Below are 14,640 nucleotides of genomic sequence, written 5' to 3'. Positions count from 1 at the left end.
TGGGCGCCCATGAAACCAGTACGTTCACAGGTAAAAATTGTTACATTTAAATGCAATGCTGAGTTGGTCACATTAAAAGGCAATTTAAGCAACGGTTCACTACCTAATATTTTGTGAAGATAGATATAAGGCTCAGAAACTCTGGCTTAATACATAATCCAGAGTTGGAATTACCAGAGCCAGACTATGATTCTTTAATTCATATCAACATGAAACACTTACTGCAATCTTTTTCATCGGAACTGTCTTCGCAGTCGTGTTCACCGTCGCAGCGCCAGGATTCAGGAATGCAGTGACCGTTCCTCGAACACTGAAACTGGCTGCTCAAGCATTTTTCAGGGTGGACCCCGCCTTCTGAAACAAGAGACGAAATCAAAGAGTTCTGTATATATAGTTGGTGTATTCTTATGCACAGGGTGGTATGCGAATATGAAACCGAATTTTGAAAGGACCGACAATTTGGGGGATGCGAGACTGAAATAGTTAAGATAACTTCTTTCAAAATGAACAAACTGCTATACTGAAAGAAAATTTTATTTTTGGCAGTAAATTTGTGCATTCAAAAAAAAAGGAAAATATTCCACTTTGATGGGGCAAAGTAAAAAAATAAAATTTTCTAATGAAATATCTTCCGATTAAAAATTTGATTAAATTTGATTTGATTAAAAATTTGATTTGATTTATTTTTGAACGCATAACTAAAAGAAATATGGATTTTAAAACTAATAAATGAATTAATTTATTAAAATACGAGAATTAAAAGAAAATGTGAATTAATAAACGAAGCTTTCAAAAGCAGGAGTGTAACTTAATTAGCAACTGAATGTACAAGATATTTAATAAATAACTAAATATGTAAACGAATGAACTATTTCACTTTGACCGACATTTTAAATAAAAGTAAGCTTAAATATTCTGCATTGAATATTTTCGATAATTATAAAAACTACCGTTTCATAAAAGTAATTCGACTTCAAATTACAATGAGTATCAATAGCCGAAATTTCTTTTATCTTCTGCTTTGATCTTCAGAGATCAATTTCTTCACCGGAGTAGCCAACATGTGCTACAACAATTTAAATATTACCAGATAGGTGGTGCTAAAAACATCACGTTTCACCATTTCATTTTGAATTTTTTATAATTTTCACTCGATTCGAAATGGATGCCACAGTTGGCTGCTTGCCAATAATGCTTCGACAAGTGATAAGTAAACATGTTTGATGCGAATGATTGTTTTCCTTTGAAGATATGTAATTAAGTGCACTGTTCTAGGGAAAAAGCGGTTAAAAAATCCTAGCATTCTGTACAAAACACTAATTTGAAACCAAAAAATAAATCAATTTTATTCTTTTAGTTTTGTTTCAATCATTAAAACCCTGAGTAAATCATGCACAAAAAGAATTGAAGACAAGGGATTCGGAAATATAAAGAATCTTTTTTTGTAAAAAAAGAATAAATGAACTAGGATGTTATAACTATAAAAACACTCGAAAATGGATATTCAAAAGTTTTTTTTTCATTGTATATATTGCACCCGTACCTTGGGTACGATCCTTAGTTTTACATAGCGTGATGTGTCCCGCTAAAAATTGTACGAACAAAAACTTGAAGTTATATGAAATTTGAGTTCCAAGTTTACAATGAGTAGGTAAAATATCTTAAATGTGGATAGCTCGCTAGCGTTAGGAGACTATTACAATTTCCTCCTAACGCTAGCGAGTGTGTGGGAGGGGCATCTTTTTCCCCCTTATACTACGTATAAGGGGGAGACGACACCCCTCCCCCGGCACATTTGTAGCAATGATCTGAAAAAATCAGGGGGCACGGCAGTGCCCCCGCCAAGTCCAGCGCGAAGCAAACACTGCCGTACCATCCTTTACTGGAACCATTTCGCCGCATTTTCAGGCCCCTATTTGAGAACCTCTGGATGAGACCAGAACACAGAAATTTTCGTCATCCAGTAAGCTAAAATCACATACTTAAAATTCAAAATTTGAAGTTTGTAGGTCATTTAGTTCCGAAGTTAAGCGAAAGCAAAGTTTCGCATTTATGACACTTTATCATGATCATCAAAATAGAACTAGTACTTCCCATAAACTCTGAGAAGTGAAATTTGGTACAGAGTTGGGGTTTAATGGCCACAAAGGAAAAACTATAAAAACTAGGTTAATCGAAGATCTGGAATGACCCTGATTAGAAAACACAGGAACCCAACCAAACTATTAGAGATCGATATACCGCCTTTAGAAAAAAAATTCAACTTAGTGGGCCGCTTCATTTGAAGTCAAAAATCGAAAGTCTGAAGTATCTAATGCAGAACCCTCAGCTGTATTAGAGATATGGTAAGGCTCCCTTCTACTGTTGGTACATAAAAAATAGACTCATTGCAGAAGTCCAGCGTAGTGGGACACATCTAATTTAATCTAGCCTAACTTTAGTTTACTCTAACTTTACACAAAATAAATGTTTCTACAAAAAGTGAAATCCCACCAAAAACATTCTGTAAAAAACTAGTCAAGTCTCGATGAAGCTGCTTGTTTATCTCTAAAAAGTAATGAAATCTAGACCAAGTCATTACAAGTCTAAGGTTCCTTGCTGCGATTTCTTTATTATAGTTAATGTTGTATGACTTGGCCGTTAAACATTCTTTATACGTTAGTGGGTACAAGTCAATTTTGTTTACACGTTTTCCAAGTGGCAATTTTCCATCGTCAATGGGTAGCGGTTTTGGCGAAAGATTGTTGCAATGGTGTCATGGAGCACCTGGTTTTGTACCCTTGTGTACCCTTTAACGGCCAAGTCACACAACATTAACTATAATTAAGAAATCGCAGTAAGGAAACTTAGACTTGTCATGACTTTGTCCAGATTTCATTACTTTTTAGAGATAAACAAGCAGCTCCATCGAGACTTGGCTAGTTTTTTACAGAATTTTTTGGTGGGATAAATATTTATTTTACCTAAAATCTCGATTTTTAGCAAATTTTCTTAGCGAGATCACAAAATAATTTATTAACTCATTAACGTACATGAGAAAATTAACATAATTGAACGCACACGTTTTAGTGGTGCAATGAATTTAGCGATGCATAAAGGTAACCGTTTCGAAATTGGATGATTCTCATTCCATAGCTTACATCTTTATACAAGCTTTATGAAGCGGTTTCTCGTAACCCTGAAACTAGTGTCGTAAATTTTAGTATTTGTTTGTGCGCTCAAATATGTCGATATTAGCATCTAGTAGTACTTATGATAACTTTACAAATGTATTAAATCTTTGTAGGTAAATTCAGTGTAAAATCATGACTTGTCACAAAACGATCGGATTATGCACTTTTTAAAACATTTAAAAAAGGGCAGTTGTAGACTGAAGGTTTTTTGCTGAAATTAACACTAGACTTTGCCAAATACGATGCAACTTTCAAAACAGCCCGACCAAGCTCGACACTCATTTAAAAAGCTCTCTAGTTGTGAATTAAGGCGAAAAGCCTTTAAAAATCTCACGTACCAAGTTCTTTATTTTTTCCACAAAAAGAAAAATATTTACTTTGATTTATAATTAGCACAGAGCCCTGACATTTTTCTTATCCCGTAAAATTGGTTTGGTTCAATTCCATTCTTTTATAAAGCCACAATAACATCTACATTGAAACGTAATAATTAAGCTGAAACTTAAAAAGCGAAAATTTTTGTAGAAATCTCATCTTTTACCGAGGCTATGGGCAATTGTAAACTCAAATTTCCAAAACGGGTGCCGATCGCTGCACCAGTTAGTCAATTATCATAGAATAAATTTTCATAAAAATTTTTAAAAAATAGAACTGACTTCAAATTTGCTCTAAAAAGTGAAAAATTTTATTCTTTAAACACCATCGATAATGCTTTTAAACATAATTTTTGAAGTTGGCGCAAAAACAAAACTTAAAATCCAGTGTAACCATGCTTCGTTCATATTTTTCAGAAAAGCATCCGAAGTTACGAACTAAACATTTATATCTTATTCAAATATGTTGTCATCAATGCATACTTTGTGATAGTGAAGAAACTGGGCCTGGTTAAATTTATAGTTGTAGTTGAGTTATGGCTGTGAATGATTTTATCTATCGTTTTTGCGCCAACTTCAAAAATTATGTTTAAAAGCATTATCGATGGTGTTTAAAGAATAAAATTATTTTTCACTTTTTAGAGCAATTTTGAAGTCGGTTCTATTTTTTTTCAAAATTTTTTTATTTCATTCTTTTTAGTGTAAATGTAGGCATTTCAGAAATAGTAAGAAGTTACCATCACGAAACTTCACCATATTTTTCATAAAAATGCTCCATACTAAAAAAACTAAACACGCGTTAAACTTTAAGCGATTGGCACTAAAAACTTATCTTTGTTCCTCTTTGGAATTTATGTGTAGTTAATTTAAATGGTTATAATTAAGTATTACGTTTTTAATAATTAATTTACATTTCACAGCACTTAAGTTGCTCATGATGCAATTCTGTATTTTCTTACTTAGCCCCCATCATTTGTTACTGACATAGATAACGAAAAAATACTACTGTAGTTGAGGCAAACCTAATGGTAGCATTGCAAAGGCTAAGCAGATCCTAATCACTGCATCATCTCGCTTCCAGGTTAGGTTTACCCCCACTATGGAGCAATAGCACTGAAGGGAAGATTTCGATAATTCACATATTGTTACTATAAATCAGCAAGGTTACCAAAATAAATTTACGCCAAAAATGAGACGACAGCGCCAGATTCCCGATTATTATCGAAATATCCCCCTGAAGAAACTTTATGCTTGCTTCATAGAAGCCTTCATTCAAAATTATCATTACGATTACTATTAATGTTCCTGTCGTATGGTACCAAACTTTCATAATGGGTTTTAAATTTAATCATTTAATAGGGAAATTGCATTAAATTTATGGTTTTTTGCCCATAACTTATTTTCTAAAGGAAAAATATGGTCAAACAAAGTAATGGGACCTAAGTTGAGCCATCCCCTATCCATTAAAAAAGAATCATCAAAATCGGTTCACTAGGTGAGAGGCTGTAAGTGAACAAACAAAAAAAAAACGGTATGAACTGATAACTGTCTCCTTTTTGAAGTCTGTTAAAAAATCGGGTAAATTTTTAATTTTGGCCAGGATTTTCAGTCAAATACTCCACTGTGCGTCGCGTCGTTACGTCGTCATTGCGACACCTGTAACACAGCTGTATACTGAAAATTTCAATATCCGTTTTAAACGAAAACGGTTTAGACTAAAGTGTTGTGTAAAATTTTAATTTTCTCTTTTGTGGCCCGTTCTGTATATCCATTCGTTTCTTACTTTCTGTGCATGCAACGCGTACAGCATTGGGATCGAGTCCATACGTTTCTGTGATTCTTTATAATTCTTTAAAATTTGGCTACACGTTTTCCAGTGACTTAGTTTAGAAATAGGAGACATTTCTAATGGCACTTTACAAGACTGAACACTTGAAAAGGAAAGATTCGGAAACTTTTATCTCGGTAAATCCATGAATACTAGGGAAAATCCAGCCACGCCTAAAAATCTACTTTAAGTAATATCTGAAATATCAGTGGTACCTCCAACAGCAAGAAATCTTTCTATCAAAACCTTTGAAGGGGCTCTTCAAAATTTATTGCTCAATTTTCAGTCCCTTTTAAAACCCCTCGTCCTGGCTGCCTTGCATCGCTGATTTTGGCAAGACACTAAAAAGCAACTTCAACAGCCTACTTCAAACAACGTTTATGTCAGTACAAACTGAACAATTAAAGGACAATAACTCTTCTAAATATTTAAAAACTAAATATTCTTGTTCTAATTAGCACATGAAAAGCTTCATCTGGGGTAGACTTTAAATTCTAGCTTAGCAGGAATTGAGATAGGGAAATTCATGCGTGTAGAAATTAGTAATTTTATGCCACTGTGAACTTCACTTAGACTTTAAACATTTTGATGTCCAAGACTAAAATTTTTAAAATTTAAAGTACCTTCGTGATGAATTCAACAAAGATTCAATGTTGACTGGATTTGAGAACGGAACATTAGACACTTCCCTGCATCAAGATAATGTAGAAATCGTGTAGAGTAAATCAAGATGCTTACCACAATTTTCTTCATCTTTTAAGTTCCCGCAGTCATTGTCTTTATCGCACAGCCACATATTTGCTATGCATTTTCCATTCCCGCAGTTGAACCAGTTGTTGGGGCAATCTGGAAATTTAGTGAATTCCGGATTTAGTGGAGAAAACCATTTACAAGCTCAGTAATAATCTAGCTGTTACTTTGAAAAACAAAAAAAAAACACTAAAACTTATGTGTTCATAAACTGAACAAATTAAGTCACATGACTTCGAATGACCAAAACTTTGAAGCAAGCATTTAGGAGTTCACAGCTAAATTCAAAGACTCACTGCGTAGAATTTTACACTAGTTTTGAAAAGTACAGAACGCTTTGGCACTTGTTTTATGTATTTGACACAAAAGAATATTAATGAGGTTTCAATTGATTTCTCTACTGTTGTATTCTTAAGTAGTTTGTCCCTTAAGACCTTACAGAATAATAATTTCAGTTTTTACGCCATTTCACAGTATTGTTTGTATGTTGAGTCCACAACATGGCACTTTTCATACCATTACTATTTAATTTACTGATCGAAAATAGAAAATGCACTCATTGCTTGATTTTGAGTTTATATGTTGGTAGGACTAACTCTGAATAAAATTTCGTGTTCACAGTAAATTAAAATTTTATGGCCAAAAAAATTTCATGTCTACATTGACAATATACTGTGAAATGAACCATGTTCAAATCAAGAGCGACCAAATTCATGGTACCATGCAAACTAAAAGTAAATTAAATATTAATGGGCACGGAATGTATTAAAATGCACGTATAATTTTACATTAAAACACTATTTTCTCAAATGCTCAATTTTAAAAACGCGTGTTGCTTTTTCTAGAAAAGGACTTTATATATTACTTGAAAATTTTAATCACATTTTATTTATATGTTCATAATCATACTAAAGTGAAATTTTTGCTTTAGGACTACATTTTCCTAAAACAGCTATTTTTATGGTCAAAAAATCGTTTTATTTAGAAAGACTTAAAAACTGGTTACGACTTGATTATGAAATAAACCGAATTGCCTTAAAATTTCACTTTAGTAGACTTTAATATCTCTTGAAGTCACTTAAAATTGTAAGTTTTTACCATTTAAACTTTGATAAAAAAGTACATAAAGTTTAGCAATTTTAACATTACGTTAATGCAGTACCAACTCTTAAAGTACTTGGATAAGAATTATTTATGTCCATTTCCCTCTCCCCACTTTTAATACGTGTTGCGTTTAGTGCTTTCCCATGAGCGCTAAGGGATAATTTTGGAAAGATTTTTTAAAGATTAAATTATTAGTTACCCCTGCAGAGCTACCGATATATTGATTACTATTTTTTTCGCTATGTGGTCTATTGACATACAATTTTTTCATACATCTAAAAAACATTTAATTAAATCTTTAAAATTATCTAAATAAGCCTTTTAAACTTTTTTTCACAAAAGGATATTACTGATCCAATGAAACATTTCGACTATACGTGAATATGTCTTGCAGAGCGATCTGCTGTATCATTTTTAAATTGACGAAAATGTTTGAATGAATGATTTTAATGAACCGATTAAAAAACGAACACTCTTCTGATGAGAGGATCACTAAAAAAATAACATTGTCCATCTCAAGTGTTTGAAGACGCATCAACTACAAACAAAATTACTTTCAAATCAAACGTCGAAGAAATATGTAATCAAGATTATTTGAAATGTTTACTTTGTTGTTCTGGAGAGAACCATCTGTATTTATTCCTGTAAAAAATCCACGTTTAAAAATTCGAGCACAATGATAATTGCCGGATTAAACACTTAACGATATTGTATGTTCATACATTTTTCTTGTGTGCTACATCGTCGCCTCAGAGCAACAGTACATAGGATAACTTAGTGTTATTACTCGGATTAGATGTCTTACTGTTGCTCTGAGGAGGTGACATCAAAGCAGCATATTGAAATTAAAACCTAAGAATTGAATTTTAATTTAGTTCTTGAACATAAGAAAACTCCTTTGGAATTTAAGCTATTACTCCAAAAACTCAGCTCTTTGATATCCCAATTTTTTTGACTCGTCAATTCGGTTTTATTAAAATTCCTTTGCGAGCAAATATAAAAAAATTTAGCCGTTTAATTCTCTTAAAGAGGTACCAGTAGTACATGAATTTTTTAAACATTATTTATTAAGGCTACTTAAATTTTAACTGATATTTAACTTTAAACTTTAACTGTTTACAATATTGCTCTTTAAAACTACACATTGAATTCACAGAAGTTGTATTTACTTAAATGTGAATCTTTGTTCCAGAAATACAAGATCTTGTAAAATTTTCCTAAAACTTTCAGACCCTGAATTTAAAGCTAAAAATGGGATTGTAAAAAGGAAATTTAGGTATAAAAATTTGAATTAGAAAGAACCAGCTGCTTTGGGTACGAAAATTTCTTAAGGATTGTGGTTATAAAAAAGCTTTTGCTTTAAATGTGTCAGTAAAAACTGAAATCAGAAATAACAGAAGAAAATGGCTTTGCATTCCAATACAAAGACTAGTTACTACAGGAAACTCTTTTAAAGTAAATACTTTTAGAATTTCATTTAAACTAAGGTTGTCTAGGTGGATTCAACCCTTTACTGTTGAAAGAAAAATAGTTTTAAAATAATTAGCAACAAAAATAGTCCAAATGTTTCCAATCGGTTTGGTGGGTGATTTTCAAAACTTGACAGTTTGGTGTCCCGACTTTTTCCGTTCAATTTAACTTTGAAAAAATTTTGACATTGCATAAACATGTAGTGAGGCATTGTTTCACATTAAATTCATTGCATTCAATGCCTTTTTTCATTGTTGTAAATTAGTAAGCCTTTTCTGTTACTTTAGTTAGATAGTAATGTAAATTTCCTTATCCTGACTAAAAACTTTGCATAAACTTTCTTTTATGTACAAAAAATAAAAAAGCTGAGCTGCTTGAAAGGGTACATAAAATAAAAAGCAATATTTGTTACTTAAACACAACTGAAGTTGATTACTGATCTGCTCATCTAACATTTTAAAATTTCAATGCAGTTAGTGGTCTTAAGTGCAACTTTTGAGTGTTACCCCAAGGAATTAAGTATTTTTTATGTGCAAGATTTTTTTTATCGTAGTAACAGAAAAGAGTGACGGAAAATAATTCTTAGAACATAAATTACCGAAGGTTTTATAAAGTTAACACTCATGAGAAAGACTGACTTGACAAGTTTTGGAATTTTTAAAATCTAAGCAAATTAACTCAAATAATCACCTGGACCGAAATCTATAAATTCGGAAATTTATTGCTGGGAAGTTAATGTTCTTGACAACAAAATTTTCATATTGAGTCGAACCTAATGTGTCAATGCATTTGAAAGTCAGCGTGATATATTTTTAGAAAGAAGTCCTTTGACTATCCTATCTTGGTAAAAATTAAAAGCATTAAATCCAGCTTCATGAATAAAAATTCACTGAATTCCGTTGAAAAAGTTTAATTATCAATCTAAATTTACGTTTTAGAAGATATAGTACTTACTATTAAATTAACAGACATTAGAAAGTATTTTTTCCAATTCTCTCGAAATTTCAAGCAGTTTAGATACAGAATCTAAACATATTGATACAATCAAAAAAGTAAGCTTATAACTTACGTTTAGGTGTCAAATTTGAACCTGAAAATAATTCAATATCCGACATTTTTTAGACTAGATTTATTTGATACATACAGTTTCAAGTTAAAAATGTATTAAAGCGAATGTTTTTCAGTAGCTTAATAAAGTTTTAAATTTAGTTTTGGCTTCTTCCATAGTATTCCCCGCAGACCAAGCAGAACAGTGGCTAAAGTTAAAAAGCTAAGATTTCAAATCGAAGAGAAACTAGGTTTCAAGAACATTATGAACACAATTAAATCAAAATGTTCCTAACTAACGTGTCAACTGAAACAACTGCATCTACAGAAGAACTTAGTTTTCCCTAGTTTTAAAACTGCTTGAATTGCGACAGCGTTCTCTACGTATGCAATATCATTAGGTGGTTACTTCCAAGCGATTGTCATAATCTTGATTAATAATAAAACTCAAAGTCTGTCTGGAGGATGTCTGGATCTCGGTGACGCGCATAGCGCCTAGACCGTTCGGCCGATTTTCCATGAAATTTGCCACAAAGTTAGTTTGTAGCATGGGAGTGTGCACCTTGAAGCGATTTTTCGAAAATTCGATTTTATTCTTTTTCTATTCCAATTTTAAGAACATTCTCCGGAGCAAAATCATCGTAAGATGGACGAGTAAATTACGAAATTATCATGACGTGGAATGGGAGAGCGAATGAACATAGCCAATTGACGAGAAATTCTTCATCCATTATTTGTAAATATACAGGCGAACCGAATGACCTTTTAATTTTCAACTACGGGCAAAGTCGTGCGGGGTAACACTAGTTTTACATAAAAAGCATAAATTCGAACAACATTTCTCAAATCTGAAGATAAATTTCAGTCAGTTTTTATAATCAAGAGTTGTGTTAAAAAGAAATATTTTCTCTAATTCACTCCATTTCGACACCTATAAAAAATATAGATGCACCAGCAGCAAAAATTCAATTTCTACAGCCTCCAATTCCTCAGAACTTCTTGCTTTAAAGACGGAGCATTGTTAAGTTTTTAACACTTAAAGAAATTTTCGTACTACATTAGGAATGTACAAAAAATTTTATTAGTTTTAATTATAGTTACAGTAAGAGTGACATTGGTTGTGTTAGCTCTAAATGAAAATACCCAAGATCATTTTTATGAATCTTTAAGACATGTATTATAGACTTGTCTATAATACAAACTTATATTATAGACGCTGCATAACATTGGTTCCTTCAATGAAAAGTTTACAGCTTTGTATCAAGATTCCTATCGAGCTAAATTGTTCGTAATCTGAAATTGGTTGTTGCAAAGTACAGATATTTTTCAATTTGGCCTTTAACTTTCATATTTATTATATTCTTTTAACCTTTGCAGGTTAAATCCAACCATGTTAGTTCTGACAAAAAGGTAATATTCATGGAAAAGACTAACGCGATAGTGCAATAAAACAGATTATACAGTGAAACTTGTATAAGTTGACCACCTTCGGTGCATGACTTAAATAGTTACAGTAAAATGTGTACAGTTGTCCACCCTTGTAAGTTGACCACCTATCTAAATTGCCTGCTAGTGTCAGGTACAGAAATAGTTGTGGATCATAAATATCAACATCCATAAGTTGACCACTTGTCTAAGTTAACCACTAATGTCATGCACCGCATGTGGTCAACTTACACAGGTTTCACGAACTCAGAGAAGTGCTCAACTTAGAGGTAGATATTTATGACCCAGGACTATTTCTCTACCTGACAATAGCGGTCAATTTAGGTAGGTGGTCAACTTACAAGGCTGGACAACTTTACAGGTTTTACTGTATATAAAATATTTGGAGCTCTGGAGGGCATAACAAAATCGGTACACAGATTAAAGGTTACATTACAATAAGTCAGGACGAAACTACTTCCCATTGGGGAAGCCAAACTATTTAGTACAGCAACAATGGTATAACTTCCGTGGAAATGGCGAGGAAATCTAATTAAAAAATTGTTGTGCTGCTAGGATCATTACTTTTCCCGGATTGAAGAATACCAGCACCAACTTTGCTATCTGTTTCATAAGAACTTAAAATTACGAAAACCATGTTCGCCTTAGTTTTCACTAAAACCAAATGAAATTTAACTGAAGAAAACTGAAATAGGTTCAGGACATTAATCACTGCAATACGTACGCATTTCATTAGCTTTAAAGCTATAGACAAATTAAAGTATATCAAAAGAATTAATACTTTTACCGTAGTTTAGCAATCAATTTTCTCATTTATCATTTTAAACTAACTTTTCTACATCGCAAAGACTTTACAGTTCTTTAAAAGAACACGAAGGATGTTATAATAAAGGCTTTTTTTGGCTAAAGAAGTAATATTGTAGTCAGAGACCAGAGCAGCAGAATACGTTTAACTCGCTGCTTTCGAAATCGGCGAAACAAAATATCGCGATTCGGCAATTAATTTTCCTTCGATAAAACCAGTAATTAACATTGAAAAATAAAAATGGTTTAAACCTACGTCCACTACACTTAACTTGAGGAGTCATTTCAATCCAGCAAACTAATTGTCAATCACTGGATTTTTTTTCAGCGTATAAGAAATACAAAATGAAAAAAAGCACATGGTAGTTCCCTGGCATACCCAGAATATTAAAGAAAACTGCATGTAGTACCAAAATGCTATCTTAACTAGATCATAGCTTTAAGAACTAAACTGAAACTTCTTTAAATTATACAGAGTTTAGTATTTAAAAGGCTTGAAGTGGTAACGATATTTCAAGTCCACATTCAAAGCGTTTTAGTGTATGATATTCATGTACTTATAATTAGATTAACTTGCCCTAAGGGATCCAGAAAAAAAAGTTAAAACTTGGTTCTAAAAAATTGCATGCGGGGGATGTGCTTTTCAATTTCAGGTGCCTCACCAAAAAAAAATATTCTTGTATCCATATTTTTAAAAATTATTTTAATATTTCATTTCCCATTTTGAACTGGAAAATCCGGTTTTTTTAGCAACTTAATTTTTGAGGCGATGTGTATGTAACCTCAGTGTTTTTAACATGTACTCCACAAAATTTACGAAATTAGTGGCTTCATCTCCAATGATTTTTGGATTCATTTTATTAAATATAAGCAGTTCCGAAGGTGGCATACATATAAAGCTCTGCAAGTAAACATAAAACTTTAAAATGCAAAAGTTTAATTTTTCTGGGGTGTAAGCCCCCCCCCCCTCGCCGGTTAAATTTCAAAATCGCGAAGATATACTGTGATAAGTACATGAATTAGTGCATTAAACACCAAATTACTGTTATTTTGACATTTTTTTTAAAAATAAGTATTTTGCTAATACGTTTTTCAAAACTGAATTTAAAAAATTGGACTTACCTGATGCTCCAGTACTAAAATGTGTTAGTATGATTAAATTAAGAAATCCCGTTGCGGTCACTATAGCCCACATAGCGACTACTAGTTATTGAGGCACTGCGCAATAACTAGGTTCTGCGATAGCTTTATAAAGTCTTCAGTGTAAACACCAGTGACGTAGTTAACTGAGTTGTGCAGGTAAAAAGTTAAAAGTAATTATTAAAATATTGTGTTGAAAATGATTTGAAAAACTCAAAGAATTAAAAATTAATGTATATTTTTTCCTCACATAGATTTTGTTTCTGAATTTTCACTATTTTTCTACTAAATATGTTGAGTGTCAAAAATATGATTTGCATATGCAAGCAGTAGCAGCTAACAAGTAAAATTTAAAAATTGAAAGGTCTTCATATTTTTTTTTCATGGGGCCTCCGTTTGGTAGAAGCTTCGTCTACTAAGCCGGAGGTCGTGGGTTCGATACCCGCCGGTGCGCTGGGTGCCATTTCTTCCTCTTGTGTTGTTAATATTTTCTGTGTGTGTCCGGAGGCAAGGTACTTTGCTCGTAGTCCCCTATGAATGTGAAGTTGTTCAGCTTCTGTATAAATAAATAAATAATAATTTCCTTTTTCAGGTATGGGACAGAATTATTATTTAATATAAATAAATAAATAAGCATATAATTTCCTTTTTCAGATTGAAGACTGAATTCTAATTTAATAATATCATGAAGATGTTCACAAGATTAGATAAGATTGAAAACAATGTTGCATATTAGAGGTAGGAAAAAAAAGTGTACACAAATATAGCATACTCAAGCTAGTACAAAACGATACGGCATTTACGAACTCAAGGCTACTTCCTTTACCAAGACAACCTGGGCTCGAACCCGTTGGAAACACCAACCATTTTCCCCCTGCTAAATGTCAATACTAACTCTACACGCCAAAAGGTAGGGAGTTATGAGAGAAAGGAAATCAAAAGGGTCCATGCTAACAGGTAGGGTGTGGAGTAGAAAAAGTACAAAACTATGTAGCAAACAAAGAGTACAAATCAGGTTAAATGTTTCTGTCTCAGTAATGCACTGCTGTGGAAAGTAAATGAGCAGTACCTTGAATTATTTTTGAATTTTTGCATTTTTATCATCAATTGTACTTTAGCTTTATTGTACAAGTTTGCTTAGTTGGTTTACGCTGAAAATAAAGTACGAAACAAACGTCAAATTCCAACATTTCCTAATAGTTTGTATGGAATTCAAAGCGCGTTTCTAAAAATATCTCAACAATTCATTTCTGCAGATGTTGCGCTTTACTTTCACACGACCGTACAAAAGCTATTATATTTTAATGATAATGTTACCTCGATTGAATTTCAATCAGGTTTTTTGTGTAATCTTTGCACGTCCATGTGCCACTTTGACTGTAAGACAACGACCCATTCAGAGTATTCATATTTGACTTAAACAAACCGATTAATAAGCGCCATTAAAATCTACTGAAACTCCTTCAGCTTAAAGTGAAGTCCTATCTATTAGCATATGTAATCA

General features: G+C 32.5%; 1 protein-coding gene across 1 annotated transcript in view; it reads right to left on the bottom strand.

Annotated features, from left to right (window-relative positions):
- Positions 1-13,191, bottom strand: part of LOC129230460 (low-density lipoprotein receptor-related protein 2-like) — an 80,645-nt gene extending 67,454 nt beyond the window's left edge. Inside the window, exons 1-3 of the mRNA XM_054864860.1 lie at positions 13,119-13,191; positions 6,114-6,221; positions 223-354 (exon numbers count right to left, since the gene is read on the bottom strand). Coding sequence (XP_054720835.1) covers positions 223-354; positions 6,114-6,221; positions 13,119-13,191 — 313 coding nt within the window. The remainder of the gene's footprint in view (positions 1-222; positions 355-6,113; positions 6,222-13,118) is intronic.
- Between the last annotated feature and the right edge of the window lie 1,449 nt (positions 13,192-14,640).

This window comes from Uloborus diversus, chromosome 9 (assembly GCF_026930045.1).
Source record: "Uloborus diversus isolate 005 chromosome 9, Udiv.v.3.1, whole genome shotgun sequence".
Lineage (NCBI taxonomy): Eukaryota > Metazoa > Arthropoda > Arachnida > Araneae > Uloboridae > Uloborus > Uloborus diversus.
Note: the sequence above shows the minus strand (reverse complement) of the source record. Positions and strands in the feature narration are given on the sequence as shown.